The 24,973-nt window shown below is 48.4% G+C and overlaps 1 protein-coding gene across 1 annotated transcript in view; it reads right to left on the minus strand.

The window, feature by feature from the left end:
- Positions 1-22,237, minus strand: part of LOC119963257 (SH3 domain and tetratricopeptide repeat-containing protein 1-like) — a 111,243-nt gene extending 89,006 nt beyond the window's left edge. Inside the window, 1 exon segment of the mRNA XM_038792082.1 lies at positions 21,762-22,237. Within this exon segment, the coding sequence (XP_038648010.1) occupies positions 21,762-21,957 (196 nt within the window). The 5' untranslated portion in view covers positions 21,958-22,237.
- Between the last annotated feature and the right edge of the window lie 2,736 nt (positions 22,238-24,973).

The raw sequence follows: 24,973 nt of genomic DNA on the forward strand, positions 1-24,973 counted from the left end.
TGTACATTTATATTTTGTTGAAATGCCTTGAATAAAAGTATTTTGAAAAAATACTTGCCTCAAAGAGATTGCAATAAATGTTCTGATTTCAGAGACGAGAGGATTTTAACAGATCTGGGCCGGGATTCTCTGAGTCCGCACTGGCTCGGAGAATTAGAGTTTACTCTGATGGCCCGCACCACCGGTCCGACAGCAGGACGCGATTGGTCTGCACAATGGCCAGGCCCGTGATGGGGGGGCAACCGATCGGTGGGCTCGCGCGATCCGGGGGGGCCTATCTTCTTCCCTTCTTCCGCTCCTGCCTGCTATGTGGCTCTGCCATGTTGCGCGGGCCTGGCGTGGAAGCGGCCGCTGCGCATATGCGCAGACCCGTGGCCGGCAGTGCAGGGCCATGTATCGGCGGCGCCGTGCTGGCCCCCTGTGGGCCACAGAATCGCTGGGCTAGGAGGCCCGCTGGCATTAACACTAGCTGCCATATTGCAGAATCCTGGCCTTGGCCTGTACTCCTGAGAGTTCAGAAGAATCAGAGATAATCTGATAGAAACAAAAAATTGTTAAGAGGCTTGACAGAGTAAGCATAGGGAGGATATTCTCTGTTTATTATAATAATAATAATCTTTAACTTTGTTGCAGTGTAAATGTAAGCCTACTTGTGACGATAATGTGAAAAGCCCCTAGTCACCACATTCCGGCGCCTATTCGGGTAAACAAAGGGTAAATTCAGAATATCCAGTTCAACTGATGGCACGTCTTTCAGGACTTGTGGGAGGAAACCGGGGCACCTGGAGGAAACCCAAGCAGACACGGGGAGAATTTGCAGACTCTACACAGACAGTGACCCAAGCCAGGAATCGAACCTGGGACTCTGGAGCTGTGAAGCAACACTGCTACCCACTGTGCTACCGTGAGTCTAGGATTAGAGGTCGCAGTCTCAGTACAAGGGGTCTGCCATTTATGACAGAGATTATGAGAAATTCTTTCATTCGGAGGGTTCATGAATCTTTTAAATCTTTTCTCCCCCAGAGAGCATTGGTGCTCAGTTTTTAAGTATATACAAAACAAGTTCTAAAGGAATCATAGAATTTACAGCGCAGAAGGAAGCCATTCAGCCCATCGGAGTCTGCAGTGGCCCTTGGAAAGAGCACCCTACCTAAATCATACCTCCACCCTATACCCACACCTTATCCCTGTAATCCCACCAACCATTTTTCTTTTGGACACGGAGGGCAATTTAGCATAGCCAGTCCACCTAACCGGCAAATCTTTGGACTTTGGCAAGAACCGCAGCACTCGGGGGAAACCGACGCAGACACGGGGAGAAAGTGCAGACTCTGCATAGACAGTAACTGATGCGCGATCAATGACTCCGGAAGCGAGATTGGATGACAATTGAAGGCTTTATTGGACTAGATGTTTCCCCCAGCAGCGCAGTTACAGAATGCAGCTGCTAGGGAGACGCAGGCTCTTATACTCCGCCTTACTGGGCGGAACCAGTAGGCAGGCTTCACCAATGATATTGCTGTCTCAGGTACCTCCCACACCAGTGGTCTTACAGCATCAACCTGGGTACCGTAATACCCCTAATACCGAGTACCACAGTAACCCAAGCCTGGAATCGAACCTGGGACCCTGGAGCCGTGAAGCAACTGTGCTAACCACAATGCTACCGTGCTGCCCTGGGATATGGGGTTCGTGAGGGATGAAGTTCAGGCTGAAGATCAGCAATGATTTTTTTTTTCCCCATTTCATCTTATTGATTGGTGGAGCAGGCTCGAGGCGCCAATTAGCCTATTCCAACTCTTCATTTTAATGTTCTTATTTCAAATTGTCAGTTTGGATTTTCGGCTTCGCTATGTACTTAGAACTTTACTTGGGGCACTCGGAGTGCAATAGGTGAGGGGAGAGATTGGCCTCGCCCCTCTCAGCTTCAGCATAGAACCTGGTGTGGCATGGAAAGGCCTTGAAAAGCGCATTCTTCAAAACATTTTCTAAGTGCCAGGGGACTTTCACAGTGACCTCATTGCAGCAAACCTGCTCGTGTCAAGAGCCTACAATAATAAAGATCAGATTATTTCAGTTAAAAAAAAACTGGGTTTTATAAAGAAAATCAAGAGCAATTTCAGTAAAAAATGTATGTTTTTTAAAAAATCATTAACACAGCAAAGTTATTAACTACTTACTTTTTATAATGCAAATGAGCAGGTGCTTTTTCAAACCAGTCAAGGGTAGTTGACCTGGAGGATTTTCATGAATAACTACCATTGCAGCAGAGTAACCACAGGAATGTCAACCATCAGGTTTTCTTTGCATAGCCCTTCACTACAATTTACAATTCAAATCAAATGTAACTTGTGTTGAGGGGGAGAGAGAAGAAAAACTTGTTTGCACACCATTTCAATTTAATTACAAATTTCCCATTAAAACTTCAGCCAAGTAGTACACAACACATTACACGGATTATTGTTAAAAATCTGGTAGACTAGTTTATAGCTTTACATGAAAGTCAACAAACCTAGTCATGATGATTGAACATTCAAGAACCCAGTGTTCTATCGTGTGTTTAATTCCAGAATTGTCTAGATTTGAAGGCCCTGGATTCAGGTTTTTAAAAGTGTGATCTTTTGAACCATTATTGACTAAACCAAATGTTTGCTTATCCTTCGCTGTTATCTGCCATGTCGCTCTGGGAAAAGGCAAAGTTCAAAACCTGCATGAATTCAACTTCCAACAGTCAGAACAACATTTTCAGAATTTGCTGACTACAGGAAGAGGATACACATCCCTCTGTAGACGCTGAGCAATTCGGCTTCTTATCCCAACGGATACAGATGATTAACTTGAAATCAGAGTTACGAACTCTATTTCGACAGAACAAAAATTTCCTGTTTACGAAGCAAATTCAAACATCATTCATCAACAATTACATTACCCCCTTTCACTTTAACCCTTTCACCAATTTACAATATACTGAATATTTATTGCTCAACCAGTCATTGGTAGAAGAGAAAGAAGTTGCAGAGCAAGTGAGAAAATTAAAGGTGTGGGGGGAGGGAAGCGACGGAAAGAGAATGGAGGGCATGGGGAAAGGAGAAGGTAAACAGTAGAGGATTTCAGCAGTGCTTTTTATTTGGTAAACTTGGATTTAGGACCCAACAAATTCTAATAATTGCCAACATTCGTGGGGCGCGATTCTCCGCCCCCCCCCCCCCCTCCCCCACGCCGGGTGGGAGAATAGTGGGAGGGCCTCCCGACATTTTTCACGCTATTCTCCTCCCCCCCCCCCCACACGCCCGACCCATGCCACGAATCGCCGCTCACCGTTTTTTACGGCGAGCGGCGATTCTCCGAGGCTGATGGGCCAAGCGGCCGGGCCTTCACGCCAGTTTTAACATGGCAGCAAACACACCTGCTCGCTGCTGTCGTGAAACGGGCGCCAAATGCCCATTTGGGGCATCTGGGGGCCCGATTGGCACGGCAGTACTACAGCCGTGCCAAGGGTGGCATAGGCCCGCGATCGGTGGGCACCGATCGCGGGCCGTGCGTCCATAACGGACGCACTCTTTTCCCTCCGCCGCCCCGCAAGATCAGGCCGCCACGTCTTGCGGGGCGGCGGAGGGAAAAGACGCCAACTGCGCATGCGCAGGTTGGCGTTGTCCAACCTGCGCATGCGCGGCTGACGTCATCGGCCTAGTCAGCCAGCGTGACGCTTGACGTGCGGCCTTGACGACCGCCGTGACGCACGGGGCTGCGCTCCTAGCCCCGCCCGGGGGGGGGGGGGGGGAAAGAATCGGCCCCAGAAGTGGGCGTGAAGGCTGCCGTGGGTCACGGCTTGTCCCACGGCAGCCTTTACGATTCTCCGCATTTGCGGAGAATCTCGCCCATTGTTCAGTGTGGCCGGAGACGTCAACAAAGCCAACCTCAAGAGTGTATTGCCAAAATTCCACCAGCACATCTCCTGTCTCACCAGGGGCGACAACACTCTTGACCACTGCTACTCAAAAATCAAGGGCGCCTACCGTTCCATCCCCCGACCGCATTTTGGGAAATCAGACCATAAGACTGTGCTCCTTCTCCCGGCTTACAAGCAGAAACTCAAGCAGGAGAATCCAGCTAAGAAGGTTGTGCAGTGCTGGTTCGAGGAGACAGAAGAGCTCTTACGTGACTGCTTAGAGACAGTGGACTGGTCCATATTTAATAACTCAGCGACTAACTTAAATAAGTATGCCACCACCGTCACAGACTTCATCAGCAAATGTGTGGACGACTGCGTGCCAAAGAAAGCAGTACGTACGTTCCCCAACCGGAAACCATGGCTCAACCGCGAGATTGACTCCCTACTGAAGGACAGATCGGAGGCGTTCAAGGCAGATGACCCTATCCTATACAAGAAATCCAGGTACGACCTCCGCAAAGCCATCTGAGATGCCAAGAGAGAATATCAAACTAAGCTGGAGTCACAGACAGACTCTCGGCGGTTGTGGCAAGGACTAAACAACATAACGGGCTACAAAGTGAAGCCGAGCAGTATCTCTGGCAGCAGCACACTGCTCCCCAATTAACTTAATGCATTCTATGCTCGGTTTGAGCAGGTAACCAACAATCCGCTGTCGAGTGCCCCAGCAGCCCATAATTCACCCATACCCACCATCACAGTTTCCGAAGTCAGATCGGCCTTCCTGAAAGTGAACCCACGGAAGGCGACGGGCCTGGACGGGATCCCTGATCGTGCACTCAGAGCCTGCGCATGCCAGCTGGCAGAGGTATTCACAGACATCTTTAACCTATCCCTACTCCACTCCGAGGTCCCCACCTGCTTCAAGAAGACCACCATCATACCGGTACCAAAGAAGAACCAGGCAACATGCCTCAATGACTAACGCCCGGTGGCCCTGACGTCAGTTGTAATGAAGTGCTTCGAGAGGCTGATCATGAAGTGCATCACCTCCATACTCCCGGAACGCCTTGACCCACTTCAATTCGCATACCGTCGCAACCGGTCCACATCAGACGCCATTTCCTTGGCCTTACACTCATCCCTAGAGCATCGCGAAAACAAGGACTCCTACATCAGACTCCTATTTATTGACTACAGCTCCGCCTTCAACACCATAATCCCAGCCAAGCTCATATCAAAGCTCTAAAACCTAGGACTTGGCTCTCCACTCTGCAACTGGATCCTTGACTTTCTGACCAACAGACCACAATCAGTAAGAATGAACACCAACACCTCCTCCACAATAGTCCTCAATACCGGTGCCCCGCAAGGCTGCGTACTTAGCCCCCTACTCTACTCCCTGTACACACTCGACTGCGTGGCAAAACTTGGTTCCAACTCCATCTACAAGTTTGCTGACGATACGACCATAGTGGGCCGGATCTCGAATAACGATGAGTCCGAATACAGGAGGGAGATAGAGAACCTAGTGGAGTGGTGTAACGACAACAATCTCTCCCTCAATGCCAGCAAAACTAAAGAGCTGGTCATCAACTTCAGGAAGCATAGTACTGTACACACCCCTGTCAGCATCAACGGGGCCGAGATGGAGATGGTTAGCAGTTTCAAATTCCTAGGGGTGCACATCACCAAAAATCTGTCCTGGTCCACTCACGTCGATGCTATCACCAAGAAAGCACAACAGCGCCTATACTTCCTCAGGAAATTAAGGAAATTCGGCATGTCCACATTAACCCGTACCAACTTTTACAGATGCATTATAGAAAGCATCCTATCGGGCTGCATCACAGCCTGGTATGGCAACTGCTCGGCCCAGGACCGCAAGTAACTTCAGAGAGTCGTAAATACCGCCCAGTCCATCACACGAACCTGCCTCCCATCCATGGACTCCATCTACACCTCCCGCTGCCGGGGGAAAGCGGGTAGCATAATCAAGGATCCCTCCCACCCGGCTTACTCACTTTTCCAACTTCTTCCATCGGGCAGGAGATACAGAAGTCTGAGAACACGCACGAACAGACTCAAAAAAAGCTTCTTCCCCACGGTCACCAGACTCCTAAATGACCCTCTTATTGACTGACCTCATTAACACTACACCCTGTATGCTTCAACCGATGCCAATGCTTATGTAGTTACATTGTATATCTTGTGTTGCCCTATTATGTATTATCATGTATTTTCTTGAATTTTGTTTAATTCCCTTTTCTTCCATATACTGAATGATCTGTTGAGCTGCTTGCAGAAAAATATTTTTCACTGTACCTTGGTACACGTGACAATAAACAAATCCAATCCAATCCAATACGAGAATAGCGTGACATAAAAAATGTTTGGGATTCACTGGCTCTGCCTGCTAGAAGTGGGATTTGCGAAGGCCCACAGAATCCTGTGTCAGACTGAAAGCGGGTATGAGTCTCCATGCCACCCTGCCGGTCATAGAGAGTTCTTCAACGTCCCAGCCAGGCTTCTTGCCCTGACCTGGTGGGATCATGCACATAGCTCATTAGAGCCATTTTACTTGTCATTGATGGCAGGATGCACCATTCACTAGTCATCTGGGATGCTCCACCACCCCCAAGCCACGAGCCCCGCTGGTGTAAATTGGCTCAAGTATTAAGAAAAGTGGACCTGGCGACTTGCAATTTGAGGGGAGACAAGATGCAAGTACCCTCCCAACAATTGCTGCCAGGGTGCCGAGGGATGCCTTCATTGGAGGTTGGGGCCATGGGCTTGTGCTGGGAGAGCTCAGGTTTGGCTGCGCTCCCCATTTACAGCCTTTACATGCATTAAACAGGTCAGTCAGTATGCATAAATTCAAGTTTTTTCATAACAAAGTGAAAGAATTTGCATCAGTAACCCCAAAACCTTTAAAATGTCTGTCAGTATGACACCTTTAAACAGGTCTGAGAGACCAGGTAAACCCTTTAAAAAGTAGTGGAAACCATTGGAAGTGGCTTTTACAGTCAATTTCATTGCCCTTTAAAGTATGGAAGTCTGTGTATGGCTGGAAAGCTGAAAGCTTTGAACAGTATTGTTTACATTCAATTTCACATTCCATTAACTGCTTCATAATTGAAGGGTCAAGGCAGATTCAAAAGGGAGAATCAGATTTTTTTTTTTTTTTTTAAATCCCTCTACAGGGATCCATTCACCCAGGGGAGCAGGTGCTTTCCTAGATTTTATTTTAAAACAAAAGAGTCTGCTTTTTTTGTGCTTAAGTGCTTCCTAAAAAGTGTATCCGCAGGGACTACTACAGCAGCTATTTAAGATTGGAGCACACATTAAAAACAGCACTCTGATCTCAAGAGGTGAGGGGAGAGATTAGTCTCATCCCTCTCAGCTGCAGCATAGACCCTGGTGTGCAATGGAAGGGCCTGTAAAAGCCGATTCTTCAAAACATTTTCTCAGTGCCATGGCTTATCGGGAGCACTCTAAGCACCAGCAGGAATCTCAGTAATAGGCTGTTATAAACAGATAGCATTTGGAGTTTCTTTACTCAAGCAAGTCCTCGATTCAGCGAATCTCTGTCAAGAGCACACATTTACAAAATTGCCCCACACTATACTTTGGTAATGACAGGTTTGTTGTGTAGTATTCCTTGGGCTGAACAAAGTCCAGAGTGATTCTCCTCCCTGAAGGGGGCTAGCAGGGCCCTGGAGCACTCCTCGAGCTCTGGCTGCCGATACGGGGCCCTGCGCTTTCAGTCGGGAGGCCGGACGTGATATGGCGGACTCATACTATGGACCGGCCCCAAAAATATACGCTCTCCCCCAGAGATCACGTGTGCCTGTGGATCGCTGGTCTGGACGTCCGTGAGGCCCCCCCCCCCCCCCCGCGCAACCAGGGCGGCCACGGACCGACTCCGCAGTCGCCACTGGCCATTCCAGACAGGCAAAACATGGTTGGAACCATGCCGTCGGGAACTCGACCAGTTTTCGTCGGAAAATCGCCGCGAGGGCCTCTTGTCAACGACCCCCTACCCATGCTGCATAGACCGCATTTTGCGCGCAATTTGCGGTGATTCTCCGGGAACCGGAGAATCGCGGGAGCAGCGTCGCACCGGATTTCGGCATCAACACCCATTCTCTGCCCCGCGCCAATAGTGATTTTGCTGTGGTGGTTCGAAGAAACCCGTCCCTGATATTTAGAAAATTCACCTCATTGTACTCATTGTAAACAATCAACTTTCAAATTCCCAATTGTTTTTGTATCTTACTACTCCTCAACTGGGCAGTGCCCAGGTTCGGGCAGCAATCGGAGCTGCACCCTCAAAGCAAGGGCATCTCTTAATCCCCTTTGGCAGCCCCTCAAAGTCAAGGATGACTTGATTCTGGTAGAGTGGCCTTGATTAATGGACAGGGTTATGAAGATGGAGTGGAGGTGGTCCGAGATAGAGTGCTCTTTTGGAGGGTTGGTGCAGACTCGATGGACTGAATGGCCCCTTTCAGTACTATTCTATGCATTCAACTCAAAGAGAGTGAGCTCTGCTGTGGCTGACTAGACCAATCCTGGGGCCACGGACTCTGCCACAAGTGGTGAACGATGAGGTGGGTGGGGCGCTCTAGATTCTGCACGCTCTTTCTGCTGCTTATGCTTGGCCTCCACGTGGTGATGCACAAGGTGGCCAGTTCATTCACAGATGCTTCTTCTCCAGTTTGTACATTCTAGGCAAGGTGATTACCATGTGTCAGTGGGGACACAGAGTGTCCACGCAGCTGTTCTTCAGCCCTCCCAGTGATCGCTTGCCATTGAGGAGCTTGGAGTAGAGCACTTGTTTAGGAAGTCGTGTGTTGATCATGCAGACAAAAGGACTTCCGGTTGCGGCTATGCGGAGCTAAGCCGCAAGTTCGGCAGCTCCCGCTTTAAAAAGGACTTGTGGGCTCTTTTAAGGGCCCCAAACGGCACTGATTCGACGTTTCCCAGTGGATAGAGGGGTCTGGAGCAAAACCCACCGGGATTTATGGTTCGGACTCAAAGTGGGGCGAGGAGAAAAACAGCAGTAGCTCTCCTGGAAAAGCGGGGGAAGGTGGACAAAACGGCGGCTGGTGGAGCCCCCGAGGAGTGGAGGCAGTGGGCGGAGGAGCAGCAGGCGGCCCTTATGCGCTATTTCACGGAGCTGAAAGGGGAGTTGTTGGAATCCCTGAAGGTGACGACGAGTAAGCTGCTGGAGACCCAGACAACCCAGGGTGCAGCGATACTTGAGTTGCAGCAGCAGGCCTCTGAGCGCGAGGAGGTGGTTTCGGCCCTTGTGGGGAAGGTGGAGATGCACAAGGCACTTCATAAAAAGTGGCAAGATCGGTTTGAGGAGATGGAACTTCGGTCACGGAGGAAGAACCTGAGGATCCTGGGCCTCGAGGAGGGGCTGGAGGGGTCGGACCTGCCGGCCTATGTGGCCGTGATGTTGAACTCGCTGGTGGGGGCAGGATCCTTCCATCTGCCCCTGGAGCTGGAGGAGGCCCACAGAGTACTGGCCAGGCGGCCTAAGGCGAATGAACCCCCGCGGGCGGTGCTGGTGCGGTTCCATCGGCTCAGTGACCGGGAGTGTGTTCTCCGATGGGCCAAGAAGGTGAGGAGTAGTAAGTGGGAGAATTCAGTAGTGCGTATCTACCAGGACTGGAGTGCGGAGGTGGCCAAGCGGAGAGCCGGGTTTAACCGGACGAAGGCGGTGCTCCATGGAAAGCAGGTGAAGTTTGGCGTGTTGCCGCCTGCACGCCTGTGGGTCACCTACAAGGACCGGCATCACTACTTTGAGTCCCCGGAGGAAGAATGGGCCTTTGTGCAGGCTGAAAAGCTGGACTTGAACTAGAGATTGGGGCTGTGGGAGTTTTTCTATTCTATTCATGTATCATTGTTTATGCTGTAGCGGGTTATTCTGTTTGTTTTTGTTTTTTCTCTCGCTTTCGGACGATGTGGGTTATGGTTTCGTGTTCTAAGGGGGGTTCTGGGGTTTGTGGTTAATCTGTGTCTTTGTTTGTATGGAGTTGGTGGTTGGGTTGGGACTGCGGTTTGGGAGCTGCATTGGTGGGGTGGGGCAGTGTGAAAGCGCGGGCTTTTCTCTGGTTTCCCACGCTGCGGGACGAGGGGGTGGAGCTGGTGGCGAGGGGCGTGGCTATTAGACCGGGTTTCCCGCGCTGAAGCGGTGCCCAGGAGCTGATGCAGGCGAGGAGGGGGACCTCATATCGGGAGGGGTTGGAGTTAGAGCGGGAGCTGCCAGGGTCAGCAGAAGTCAGCTGGCTCACGGGAGTACAGTGGAGGGCGAGTCGCGGCTAGGAGGGGTCCTAGCCGGGGTGGGGGGGGGGGGGGGGGGGGGAATACCGGGTTGCTGCTGGATTGGCCAGGGAGGAGCTCGGGGGGGGACGGGGTGAGGTTCTATCGTCGTGGGGAACGGGCCGAATGTGTGATGGCTAGGGGTGAGCAGTCGATGGGCTATGGCTAATCGACGGGGGAGGGGGGCAGGGTGCCCCCTGATCCGGTTGATTACGTAGAACGTGAGGGGGTTGAATCGGCTGGTTAAGCGTGCCAGGGTGTTTTCGCATCTGAAGGGGCTGAAGATGGACGTGGCCATGCTCCAGGAGACCCACCTGAAGGTGGCGGACCAGGTCCGTCTGAGGAAGGGGTGGGTGGGGCAGGTTTTCCACTCAGGGCTCGACTCGAAGAACCGGGGGGTGGCGATCCTGGTGGGGAAGAGGGTGGCGTTTGAGGCATCTGAGGTTGTGGCTGATAGTGGCGGCAGATATGTGATGGTGAGCGGTAGGCTGCAGGGGGAGAGGGTGGTGCTGGTTAATGGGTGTGCCCCAAATTGGGATGATGCTGGTTTCATGAGGCGTATGTTGGGCCGCATTCCTGGCCTGGAGGTGGGGGGCTTGATCATGGGGGAGGGACTTCAATACGGTGCTGGATCCCCTACTGGATCGTTCTAGTTCAAGGGCAGGCAGGAGGCCAGCGGAGGCCAAGGTATTGAGGGGGTTTATGGACCAGATGGGAGGAGTGGATCCCTGGAGGTTCGGGAGGCCGAGGGCTCGGGAGTACTCTTTTTTCTCCCATGTGCACAGGGTTTATTCCCGCATTGATTTCTTTGTTCTGAGAAGGGGACTGGTCCAGAGGGTGGAGGAGGCCGAATATTCGGCTATCGCGATTTCGGACCATGCTCCGCATTGGGTGGATCTGGAGATGGGGGAGGCGCGGGACTAGCGCCCGTTTTGGCGTCTGGACGTGGGGTTGTTGGCTGATGAGGAGGTGTAGGAGGGTTCGGGGATGTATCGAGAGGTACCTCGAGGTCAATGATACTGGGGAGGTCCAGGTGGGGATGGTGTGGGAGTCTCTGAAGGCAGTGATTAGGGGGGAGCTGATCTCCATCCGTGCCCATAGGGAGAGGGGGGAGAGGAGGGAGAGGGAGAGACTGGTAGGGGAGCTGTTGAGTGTGGATAGGAGGTACGCGGAGGCCCCAGAGGAGGGATTGCTGGGGGAACGGCATAGCTTGCAGGCCAAGTTTGATTTATTGATCACCAGAAAGGCGGAGACACAGTGGATGATGGCGCAGGGAGCGGTCTATGAGTATGGAGAGAAGGCGAGCAGGATGCTGGCGCACCAGCTGCGTAAGCGGGACGCGGCTTGAGAGATTGGTGGAGTGAAGGATAGAGATGGGACTGTGGTGCGGCAGGGGGCAGAGGTCAATGAGGTCTTTAGGGACTTCTATAGGAAACTGTACCGGTCGGAGCCGCCGGCGGTGGGAGGGGGAATGGAGAATTTTCTGGACAGGCTTCGATTTCCAAGGGTGCAGGAGGAGCAGGTGGAGGGACTGGGGGCGCCGATCGAGTTGGAGGGCCTGGTCAGTGGGATTGGCCACATGCAGTTGGGGATGGCGCCGGGACCGGGTGGGTTCCTGGTTGAATTTTATAAGAAATATGCGGACCTGCTGGGCCCCCTGTTGGTCAGGACCTTTAACGAGGCATGGGAGGGGGGTGTTTTGCCCATGACGATGTCTCGGGCGCTGATTTCCCTGATCCTGAAGCGTGATAAGGACCCCTTGCAGTGCGGTTCATACAGGCCGATTTCACTGCTGAATGTAGACGCCAAGTTGCTGGCGAAGATCTTGGCCACTAGAATAGAGGACTGTGTGCCGGGGGTGATACATGTAGATCAGACGGGTTTTGTGAAGGGGAGGCACTTGATCACTAACGTGCGAAGGCTGCTAAATGTGATAATCATGCCGGCAGCAGAAGGAGAGGCGGAGATTGTGGTGGCATTGGATGCGGAGAAGGCCTTTGACAGGGTTGAGTGGGGGTACTTGTGGGAGGTGTTGGAGAGGTTCGGGTTTGGGGTGGGGTTTATTAAATGGGTGAGGTTGCTGTACGAGGCCCCGATGGCGAGTGTAGCGACAAATGGGAGGAGGTCAGAGTACTTCAGGCTCCACCGTGGGACGAGGCAGGGGTGCCCCCTGTCCCCCTTGCTTTTTGCGCTGGCAATTGAGCCTCTTCCCATGGCTCTTAGGGAGTCGAGGAGGTGGAGGGGTTTGGTGGGAGGTGGGGAGGAGCACCGAGTGTCGCTGTATGCGGACGACTTGCTGTTGTATGTAGCAGACCCGGTGGGGGGAATGCCGGAGGTGATGGAGATTCTTGCTGAGTTCGGGAGTTTCTCGGGATATAAATTGAACCTGGGCAAGAGTGAGCTGTTTGTCGTACACCCGGGAGATCAGGAGGGGGGGATTGGTAGGGTCCCGCTAAAGACGGCAGTGAGGAGTTTTAGGTACCTGGGGGTTCAGGTGGCTAGGAGCTGGGGGACTCTGCACAAGCTCAATTTTACTAGGTTGGTGGAGCAGATGGAGGAGGAATTTAAAAGGTGGGACATGCTGCCGTTGTCGGGTAGAGTACAGTCCGTTAAAATGACGGTGCTCCCAAGGTTTTTGTTTTAGTGCCTCCCCATTTTTGTTCCGAGGGCCTTTTTTAGGAGGGTGAACAGCAGCATTCTGGGATTTGTTTGGGCGCACGGGACTCCGAGGGTAAGGAGCGTCTTTTTGGAGCGGGGCAGGAATAGAGGGGGGCTGGCGCTGCCCAACCTCTCTGGGTACTGTTGGGCGGCTAACGTCTCGATGGTACGTAAGTGGGTAATGGATGGGGAGGGGGCAGCATGGAAACGGATGGAGATGGCATCCTGTGGAGGCACGAGCCTGAAGGCACTGGCAACGGCGCCGCTGCCGCTCCCTCCAACGAGGTACACTACGAGCCCGGTGGTGGCGGCTACCCTCAGATTTTGGGGGCAGTGGAGGCGACACAGGGGGGGGGGAAGCGGGGGGCTCAGTGGAGGCCCCGCTGCGGGGTAACCACCGGTTTGTCCCAGGGAACATGGATGGCGGGTTCCTGGGGTGGCACATGGTGGGCATTAGGAAGTTGGGAGACCTGTTCATTGACGGGAGGTTTGCAAGCCTGGGTGAACTAGAGGAGAAGTTTGAACTCCCGGGGGAATATGTTCAGGTACCTTCAGGTCAAGGCGTTTGCTAGGCGACAGGTGGAGGGGTTCCCTTTGTTGCCCCCGTGGGGGGTAAGGGATAGGGTGCTTTCGGGGGTATGGGAAGGTGTCTGACATCTACCAGGTAATGCAGGAGGTGGTGGAGACGTCGGTAGAGGAGCTGAAGGCTAAGTGGGAGGTGGAGCTGGGGGAGCAGATTGGGGAGGGGACATGGGCGGACGCCCTCGAGAGGGTGAACTCCTCCTCTTCATGTGCGAGGCTTAGTCTCATCCAGTTCAAGGTGCTGCATAGGGCCCACATGTCCGGATCTAGGATGAGTAGGTTCTTTGGGGGCGAAGACAGGTGCGTCAGGTGTTCGGGGAGTCCAACGAACCATGCCCATATGTTCTGGGCATGCCCTACACTGGAGGAGTTCTGGAAGAGGGTGGCGGGGACGGTGTCGAGGGTGGTGGGATCCAGTGTCAAGCCAGGTTGGGGACTCGCGATATTTGGGGGTTAGGGTGGAGCCGGGAGTGCAGGAGGCAAAAGAGGCCGTTGTCTTGGCCTTTGCGTCCCTAGTAGCCCGGCAGAGGATCTTGCTGCAGTGGAAAGATGCGAGACCTCTCTGAGTGTGGAGACCTGGATTAATGACATGGCGGGATTCATTATGTTGGAACGGGTCAAGTTCGCCCTGAGGGGGTCGATACAAGGGTTCTTTAGGAGGTGGCAGCCTTTCCTCGACTTTCCGGCTCAACGATAAGGTACTAGGTCAGCAGCAGCAGCAACCCGGGGGGGGTGGGGGGGGGGGGTGTGTGTTTAGGGGGATAGTGTTTAAGTTAATTTGCTTATTGTTAATTTATTCTGTTGCTTATTGGGGTTGGGGGTGGGGGGTTTGTTATATGTGTAGTTACGGGTGCCAGGGGGTGTTTATTATTATTATTGTATTGTTTTGTATATGTTTTTCAAAAAATTTCAATAAAAATTATTTTTTTAAAAAAGATCATGCAGGCAAAATGGCCCGCCCATTGCAGCTGGTTGAATGTGACCAGTGCTTCCTTACTGGGGATATTGGCTTGGGAGGGAATGCTCACATTGGTACACCCATCCTGCCAGTGGATTTGTAGAATTTGGCAGAGACAACCCTGGTGTTATCTCTCCAGGTACTACGAGGTGTCTGCTGTACATGGTCCATGTTTCTGATGCATACAGGAAGGTGAGCACCACGGCTGCTCTGTAGAACATGAGCTTGATGGGACAGCACTGTGGCACAGTGGTTAGCACTGCTGCCTCACTGTGCCAAGGTCTCAGGTTTGATCCCGGCTCTGGGTCACTGTCCATGTGGAGTTTGCACATTCTCCCCGTGTTTGCGTGGGTTTCGCCCGCACAGCCCAAAGCTGTGCAGGGCAGGTGGATTGGCAACGCCAAATTGCCCCTTAATTGGAAAACTTAAGTGGGTACACTGAGCTTGGTGCTGGACTGGAGGTCTTTGGGCAGTGTTGTGTGGCAGCGGTGGGCTAGCAGAGAACTCAGAGGCTCCTTCTCTCATACGCCTTGATGAATGCGCGATGGTTTGTAGTTTGGCTGAGTGTGTGCACACACAGGCGTCATTGGCATACCACATCTCGATGACAGAAGTTGGGGTGATATAGCTTACGATAACATTCTTATTAACCAACAAAAGCTCCTCCATCTGAACAGGGATTCTTGCACTAAAAGTGCAGAATTGCATTCCTGCATAGCTGCAATTTTCCTTACAAGTAATGATGCTAAAATTGGGCAAGTATCAAGATCTCAGATTCATGGTACCGGTGTACCAAAATCAGACATGTTCATTTTGATGTGCTTTGCTCGATGGCTTTTGTCAGGGTGACAACAAGGATGCTACTTGGTCCTCCATGCCCCTGGTTGAGGGAATAAAATCCAACCCACTTGTTTCTGAATTCTAACCATTTGCGCCTGCTCATATGTGCGGATGCCAGGCTAGGATGTATCTGGGATGGCCCTTCAGTCAAGCAGCTTGTCACCATTGTCTAGGTTCACACACAAAGAATGACTACTTGCAGAAGGTGATTTGAATAAATTGGGAAAAAAAAGGTTATTTATATTTCAGATTAATAAATTGCTGCAAATAAACAGCAGGTCCATCAGAGAAAAATGGTTTACTGGTTTTGGTGAAAATTCTTCATGAAGACTATCCTGATGGCGGAATAAAATGTCTGCATGTAAATGCTTTTCTTCTGACAGTTGATGTTGGACCGACAATATATTAGAACGCAACTGTTGTATCCTAGTAAGACAACACCTTCAAGATAAGTGGAGGAGAAAAATGTGTCAAAACATAAAAACATAAATGAAACAAACTGGGTTAGAAATCAGCAAGCTCCGTCCATCACATAGATCAGAGTGAATACACTCTGTGCTTTAATCCAAATTCAATCCCCTATAAATCACTGACAGTGTTGGGACACTGTTTTGTCACATAGTAATTAAAAGTATCAAAAAACATGGGTCCCACATGTATCTTTGTAAAATGTAGACTAGGCAGGACAGCATTTAAAGTTTGTTGTAACATACTATTGGGGAAAAACTTATTGTATTGCTCATTGAAGTATGCCAAGTGGACCACACAGTGCTGCCCACCCCTGGGGAATCAATGTACTTGATGCAGCGCCACCACTTCAAGCAGCATCAGGGGATCAAATGTTTCCCCTTCATAGAGAAATACAGCACAGAACAGGCCCTTCGGCCCACAATGTTGTGCCAAACTTTTGTCCTAGGTTAATCATAGATTATCATAGAATTTTGGACACTAAGGGCAATTTAGCATGGCCAATCCATCTAACTTGCACATCCCTGGACTGTGGGAGGAAACCGGAGCACCCGGAGGAAACCCACGCAGACACGGGGATAACATGCAGACTCCGCACAGACAGTGACCCAAGCCGGGGATTGAACCTGGGACCCTAGAGCTGTGAAACAACAGTGCTAACCACTGTGCTACCGTGCCACCTGCTCGAGCATTTCTTCAGGTCAGACTACTTCTTCAATTTTTTTTAGACCTGCTGGAATTTATTTTTTGCTGCATTCTTTGCAGGATTTAGGATTTTTCTTTTCGTTGCCACAGATTGGAGGATATTGGATGCCGTTCAGCAGGTTTTACTGAAGCTTTCATAGTCTTAAGTCAGTTAATGGTTTATATTTATTAACTGCAAGAATTGTGTACATATATACGGTGCAGAGTTCAAATGCTCCATGTTTGCTTGTGCACATGGCTCTGTATTTTTCATCATTTTCAAACATTACTGCTCCAAATCTTCCTGTTCAAAATGTTTGTAAGCCTTACATAGAACATAGAACAGTACAGCACAGAACAGGCCCTTCGGCCCTCGATGTTGTGCCGAGCAATGATCACCCTACTTAAACCCACGTAACCCGTATACCCGTAACCCAACAATCCCCCGCCCATTAACCTTACACTACGGGCAATTTAGCATGGCCAAACCACCTAACCCGCACATCTTTGGACTGTGGGAGGAAACCGGAGCACCCGGAGGAAACCCACGCACACACGGGGAGGACGTGCAGACTCCACACAGACAGTGACCCAGCCGGGAATCGAACCTGGGACCCTGGAGTCGTGAAGCATTGATGCTAACCACCATGCTACCGTGAGGCCCCCTTATTGTCCTCTAGCTCTTTCCTAGGAGATACTCCATTCAAATATAGAGCAGGGTTACGATAATGCTAATAGTCTTTCCTCATGCCATTGCTTTCTTGATAAACAGCATGATGCCCATCGCCATATCCTTTCTATCAGAGGATTTTTTTGCCAGTCCTCATTGTGAATGGAGTACATTAAGTGACAGAACTCCAAAGTTTATACGCATTGGCACAGTAACAAAAGGGAAGCTTAGGGTTGACTCAAACAAATCATAAAATACACATCGAAAATAGAACTTAGACATAGAACATTACAGTGCAGTACAGGCCCTTCGGCCCTCGATGTTGCACCGACCTGTGAAACCACTCTAAAGCCTATCTGCACTATTCCCTTATCATCCATATGTTTATCCAATGACCATTTAAATGCCCTTAATGTTGGCGAGTCCACTACTGTTGCAGGCAGGTTATTCCACGCCCTTACTACTCTCCGAGTAAAGAACCTACCTCTGACATCTATCCTATATCTATCTCCCCTCAATTTAAAGCTATGCCCCCTAGTGCTAGCCATCACCATCCAAGGAAAAAGGCTCTCATTGTCCACCCTATCTAATCCTCTGATCATCTTGTATGCCTCAATTAAGTCACCTCTTGACCTTCTTCTCTCTAACGAAAACAGCCTCAAGTCCTTCAGCCTTTCCCCATAGGATCTTCCCTCCATTCCAGGCAACATCCTGGTAAATCTCCTCTGCCCCCTTTCCAATGCTTCCACATCCATCCCATAATGCGGCGACCAGAACTGCATGCAATACTCCAAATGCGGCCGCACCAGAGTTTTGTACAGCTGCAACATGACCTCATGGCTCCGAAACTCAATCCCTCTGCCAATATAAGCTAACACACCATACGCCTTCTTAACAACCCTCTCAACCTGGGTGGCAACTTTCCGGGATCTATGGACATGGATACCGAGATCTCTCTGCTCATCCACACTACCAAGAAACTTACCATTAGCCCAGTACTCTGTCTTCCTGTTACTCCTTCCAAAATGAATCACCTCACACTTTTCTGCATTAAACTCCATTTGCCACCTCTCTGCCCAGCTCTGCAGCTTATCTATGAACCTCTATAACCTGCAACATCCTTCCGCACTGTCCACAACTCCACCGACGTTAGTGTCATCTGCACATTTACTCACCAATCCTTCTACACACTCCTCCAGGTCATTTATAAAAATGACAAACAGCAGTGGCCCCAAAACAGATCCTTGTGGTACACCACTAGTAACTGAACTCCAGGCTGAACATTTCCCATCAACCACCACCCTCTGTCTTCTTATAGCGAGCCAATTTCTGATCCAAACTGCTCACCCTGAATCCCATGCCTCCGTATTTTCTGCAATAGCCTACCGTGGGGAACCTTATCAAACGCTTTACTGAAATCCATATACACAACATCAACTGCTTTACCCTTGTCCACCTGTTTGGTCACCTTCTCAAAGAACTCAATAAGGTTTGTGAGGCACGACCTACCCTTCACAAAACCGTGTTGACTATCCCTAATCAAATTATTCCTTTCTAGATGATTATAAATCCTATCTCTTATAAACCTTTCCAAGACTTTGCTCACAACAGAAGTAAGGCTCACTGGTCTATAGTTACCGGGGTTGTCTCTCCTCCCCTTCTTGAACAAGGGGACAACATTTGCTATCCTCCAGTCTTCTGGCACTATTCCTGTAGACAATGATGACATAAAGATCAAAGCCAAAGGCTGAGCAATGTCCTCCCTAGCTTTCCAGAGAATCCTAGAATAAATCCCATCCAGCCCTGGGGACTTATCTATTTTCACACTTTCCAGAATTGCTGACACCTCCTCCTTATGAACCTCACGCCCTACTAGTCTAGTAGCCTGTAGCTCAGTATTCTCCTCGACACCATTGTCTTTTTCCTTCGTGAATACTGACGAAAAATATTCATTTAGCACCTCTCCTATCTCCTCGGACTCCACGCACAACTTCCCACTACTGTCCTTGACTGGCCCTACTCTTACCCTCGTCATTCTTTTATTCCGGACGTACCTATAGAAAGCTTTAGGGTTATCCTTGATCCTCCCTGCCAAAGACTTCTCATGACCCTTCCTGGCTCTTCTTAGCTCTCTTTAGGTCCTTCCTAGCTAACTTGTAACTCTCGAGCGCCCTAACTGAACCTTCACGTCTCATCTTTACATAAGCCTCCTTCTTCCTCTTGACAAATGATTCAACTACTTTAGTAAACCACGGTTCCCTCGCTCGACCACTTCCTCCCTGCCTGACAGGTACATACTTATCAAGGAACCGCAGTAGCTGTTCCTTGAACGAGCTCCACATTTCAATTGTGTCCATCCCCTGCAGTTTCCTTCCCCATCCTATGCATCCTAAGTCTTGCCTCATCGCATCATAATTGCCTTTCTTCCAGCTATAATTCTTGCCCTGCGGTGTATACCTATCCCTTCTCTCCGTACCTGCCCTGCAGCAACCAAATAACAAAGATGGGTTACATTTTGCAAGTGCCAAGAGCAAAAAGGTTTGAACATTAAGAACAATAATGTTGTACCCAAAGCTCCCTTTGACCTATGTTTCCTTTGAGCACAGGTCCCCATTCTACAGTGGTGTGCTAAAATGATTATTTTATCATACAAAATCTGAATTCATTTTTTCTGTTTCAGATGCCAGACTTATCAATGTAGTTCCAACTCGAGCTGTTTTAGCTGCAGAAAGTATGCACACATTTCCAGTCAAAAGTACTCCACTCACCCTATTTGCTAATGACAAATAATATGCATTCTTTATCCACCCTTAAAAACATGTGCAACATATGCAAATGAGGAGACAAACTCCCTTTGCCAACGTGCATTCCCCATCTAGATCTTATCTCTTTCCTCTTGATTGAGAGGACTTGCTTCCACTTCGGTTTGGTGGATCCGGAGGTAGCCAAATCCAATATGTGATCTGCAGACTTTGCCACATGCAGGACAGGTAGTGCCTGGATGGTCAGTTGGATGAGTTGTTTGGAGGTTTGTGCACTCTCTCCGATGACTTGTCTTTGCCTCTGAATGTTCCTAACGAAGTCTCTCCGTACCTATTCGAATGAACCTTCTCTATTTTGATCGGTCACAAGCAAGGGACGTCAATGAGTTGGCCTCTTCAGGGGTGCATTGAGGACATCTCTCAAGGGTTTATGTAGTCCTCCTGCCATGGCCGAGTTCCAGATAAAGTTGTTGTTTTAGGAGTCTGCTGTCTGTTTTAGCAATTAGCCTGTATCTCTAGAGTTTCAAAGAATGAGAGGTGATTGAATTGAAACCTACAAAATATTTAAAGGATAGATAGGGTAGATTCAGGCAAGATGTTCCTCCTGGTTGGAGTAAAGAACCAGAAGACATGATTTCAAAATATGAGGGAAAATCGAGATAAGGAGAACCATTTTTACTCAGAGGATTGCAAACATTTAGAATGCTCTCCTCTGGTTTTGGAATTTTAGCCATTAAGTGTTTTTAAAGCAGTAATTGATAGACTTTTAATTACGAATGATATAAAGGGATATGGAGATAGTGTGGGAACAGGGCATTGAAGTGGATGATCAGCCATGATCATATTGAATGGCAGAACAGACCCGATCAGCCGAATGCCCTACTCCCATGTTCCTAATTTCTGGTGGAAGTGTCAAATAATAGTAAGGCTATTAAAAAGGGGAGGGCGGAAGAGTTAAACACACAAATAGACTTAAAACCTAGGGCGAGCATGGGATATAAATTTTGAACAATCACTTCCTCAACATAGTCACAAGGACATGAATATTTTATTACTCCAAAAATGAAAGAACTGTTGAAAAGCCCAAGGTGATATAAATGAGGCAAAAGTCTTAAGCAGGGGTTAGTTTTTTTTTATTGCAATGCTGAGATAGAGAAAGAGAATAGGAAACAGATTTGAGTGTTCCCAATTAACATTGGGGAGTCATTGGACACTGGGACAAAATGTCATGAAATTGGAACAGGCCCATGGATAGCCATATTCAAAGTAAGGTGACAGCATAGACAAACAAAACAACATCCCAATAGTCTTACTTCAATGCCAGGTAAAATGAGGAAATTAGTAAAATTAAAATTAATTAATTAGGAAAGTTAACAGCAATCAACGGGGAAGGGGAAGATGTATTTAGCCAATCCCCTATTGCTTCTGAGCAAGTCAAAACAACAGTCACTTGTAAACCCTCTGAAAGACTTCCAAGAAGGCATTTTAAAAGTTCCAAATCGGAGGTAACTGGTTACACACCAAGGTGTGGAGATTCAGGTTAAAGTTTGCGAATGGTGGTCGGATGGACACTGTCGATGTGTGCTGGGGCGGGGGAATACTAAGTGGAGTTCAGCAGGTTTAAAATGTGCCCACAATTGCGTATATTTATATTAATGGCTTAAATCAAGGACACACCGAATTGCAGTTAGTCGTGTCCTGCGTCGCACTGTACTCTAATTATGCTAACATAACACGTTAGAGTTTTGTTTAAAAAAAAGGATTGGATTCCATGCAGTTCAATTTTGTTTTAAATAAGCAAAACCGCCCTTAAGAACCTTAACTTCAAACAAAATAGAACCCATTTCTTGCAGTCACTGGTAAATAAATTAACAAACAGTCTTTTGTGGACAATTTGTGAAAACAACCAAGTATTACCGTTTGAGTCCGGTGCCATGTCTGGGTGACCGACTCCCTTTGGCGGCTTATCCAGGAACTCGTTGTCAGGGTCGCTTCCTGGCGCCCCCACCTCCTGGCCATTGCCTTCAGAAATCAGGCTCGACCTCTCCTCCTCGATGGTGTACAAAAGGAAATCCTCCCCAGTGGGAGCATCACCCAACTCTGCATCCTCCATAACCACAGACCTGCTCAAAAGCCAAACTTGGCTCTGCTATGAAGTTTTGCCAGCGCTGTCACAGAATGTTCCTTTTTCCCAAGTGTTGTTCGGTCGCTTAACAACCCGTTTCATCGTCATTATTCTTGGAAAATGTGCCGCACGCTGTTGAACATCCCAGTCAGTCTTTTAATCCTATAGCTCTAGGTAAATCAGACTGGAGCACACTCCCTCCCAGACATATTAAGGGACTCTGCATATTTTTCACAAGGGAAAAAAAGTTCTTGTAATTCTGACACGCCTCCTAATTTGCATAAACGTAATGTGAAACCAATCTAAGAGTTTTAGAACATAGAACATAGAACAGTACAGCACAGAACAGGCCCTTCGGCCCTCAATGTTGTGCCGAGCCATGCTCACCCTACTCAAACCCACGTATCCACCCTATACCCGTAAACCAACAACCCCCCCCTTAACCTTACTTTTTATTAGGACACTACGGGCAATTTAGCATGGCCAATCCACCTAACCCGCACATCTTTGGACTTTTACTTCAACCAATTTCATGTTTTGGATTGTGACAAATAGTTCAAAATTAAAGGACCAGTAACAGAAAAGTCTTAAACTCTCCGATTATTCTGAACCCCACCTCCCATGACTTCCCAAACCTCATATGACTGCCTCCCATGACACCAGCCACACCTCTGACCCGGCCTGACCAGCTCCCAACCCACAACTCATTTAACTACACCCACCCAGCTGCCACTCTACCCATCTACCACTCTATTCGCCTACCTAACCCACCTACCAATTTATACAGCTACACACTCACCTGTTCATTCATATACTAATTCACAAACATACTAAAAGGTTTGAGAACTTTAAACCAGAATATATGGCAGCTAGTGCCATAAAAGGGGGCATGACTACTATGCAGATTCTCTTTAATGCTCTCTGGAAGGATTCGTGCACTGAGAGTTTGGCAGGACCTACTCGGAAGCCAGAACCGTTTTGCTTCTTGGCAGAATTGAAGCGAGACAGGCTTGAGAGAAGCCCTGAATATCCGAGAAGGCAGCCTTAGGCTGCTAACTCCCTAATGCAGACTTTTTGGTGGCAGTGGTGTTTGGCTTGGCATGGCTGGGGATCTGAAATTCTGCTTGTACGGTGAAGTTTGAATGTACTCAGAGATCCAGGGGAGAAGAATCTCGGAGGGGGAGATTTAAATCTTGGAGGTCGACCCTTGTCAAAGCCGTCTGTGTGCTGGGTGGCACGGTGGCGCAGTGGTTAGTACTGCTGCCCAATTGTGCTGAGGACCCGGGTTCAATCCTCTGTCTGTGTGGAGTTTTCACATTCTCCCTGTATTTGCGTGGGTCTCACCTCAACAACCGAAAGATGTGCAGTGTATGTAGATTGGCCATGCTAAATTACCCATTAATTTGAAAAAAATAATTGGCTACTCTAAATTTATTTTAAAAAGCTATCTGAGTGCGAGCGGCATTTGGAGATTTCTTTAAATGCGGAGATTGAAAATCCTCGTGAGAAAGATAATGTTTCAGTGAGAATGGTTGGCTCACAATATGAAAAATGTCAGGGTGGGTTGTTGGGAAATCCATGGAATCTGCTTTGGCCGCATTTGCCATTTACTTTGGTGTGTTGCATGACCACAGTTAACCTATTAATTCATATGTGCTTCATACTTACACTCAATGTTATAGTATGAGATAGATATTACAAATTGTTTGATCTTTCTGCATTTGTATGTGTCTGTAAAGATATTGTTGGGGGGGAAAAGACTAGTGTGAGTTTGAATTAGTTCCTTCTGTTTGTATTGAAATACTTATGTTTTTATCTGGTGTAATATAATTTATTTATTTTTGTTTAATTAGTACTTTATTCTTTGTGTGAAAAGATGATCAGCAGACTCCTGTGAATTTGTTCAGTAACTTTCATCCATGCTTTATAAAACAAAGTTAGGATCTATCAAGGCAGGTTTCACTATGTGATCTGACTTGCGTCATGTGAGAGTACCTTTAAGAAATGGGTGTTTATAAAATAGCTGTAGTGGATGTACCTTTAAGAAATGGGTGTTTATCAGTGCTATCAGAGTGTGGGTGGAGCTGGGCTGTCTGTCTGCTTTTACTTTCACTTTGGGCTGTCTGCTACATGGTGTGTTTAGTTTAGTTTTAGATTTGGAGGAGCTGCAGTTACAGCAAGATGCGTATGAATCTCTGCAAGCTAAAGAATGTTCATTTGGTGATTTCAAAGTGGTAACTGCTCTCAGTAGAGAAGTTAAACCTGATGTCTTTCTGTAAAAAGGGTTCTTTTTTGTCTTATGGATGTTGCAAGGAAAGATTAAGAGTTACTTACAGAGTACTGTATTCCTTGGGGTATTTTATTGGTGTTGATAGTTGTTAAGATGTTTACTGTGGGTTTATAAAGTGTTAACTGGTTTCATAAATAAACATAGTTTTAATTTAAAAGTACTTTAACTCTCTGTTGCACTACCCCTGTAAGGTAGGCTCGTGTGCTCTCCATAACCATAATCTATTAAAAAAATTGGGGTTCTCTCAACCCTGGCCCACAACACTTGCCATTATTCATATGAGCTGTGTTGTTAACACAATAAATAAACAGTAAAATGCCAAGAAATTGGTGGAGTGTCATGAAAACCTAATTGGTGTGCTGATGTCTTACCAGTCGAGTCTGTATATCACTCAAGTCCCAGACTAAGATGGTTGATTCTTAATTGTCATCTGAAGTGGCTCAGCAACTCGCTTAGTTGTATTAAAGTACTTGCAGCAGATCAAAATAAAATGGCCACTAAATGATAATGAGCAATAACAGTCTTCCTGGCTAGTGATGCTCAGATCCAAAAAATAAATTTCAAAAAGCTCAAGTTTTGATGTGAAGTGATGTTGGAAATAGAACTCTCCAGTTTAAGGTCTGCAACTTGCAGTGGTCAACAGTTTCTCTGACGGCAGGATAGGTATTATGGCAAATAACCACTGAATTTTTCAAGATAATCTTTATTTGAAAG

Source organism: Scyliorhinus canicula, chromosome 3 (assembly GCF_902713615.1).
Source record: "Scyliorhinus canicula chromosome 3, sScyCan1.1, whole genome shotgun sequence".
NCBI classification, from domain to species: Eukaryota; Metazoa; Chordata; class Chondrichthyes; order Carcharhiniformes; family Scyliorhinidae; genus Scyliorhinus; species Scyliorhinus canicula.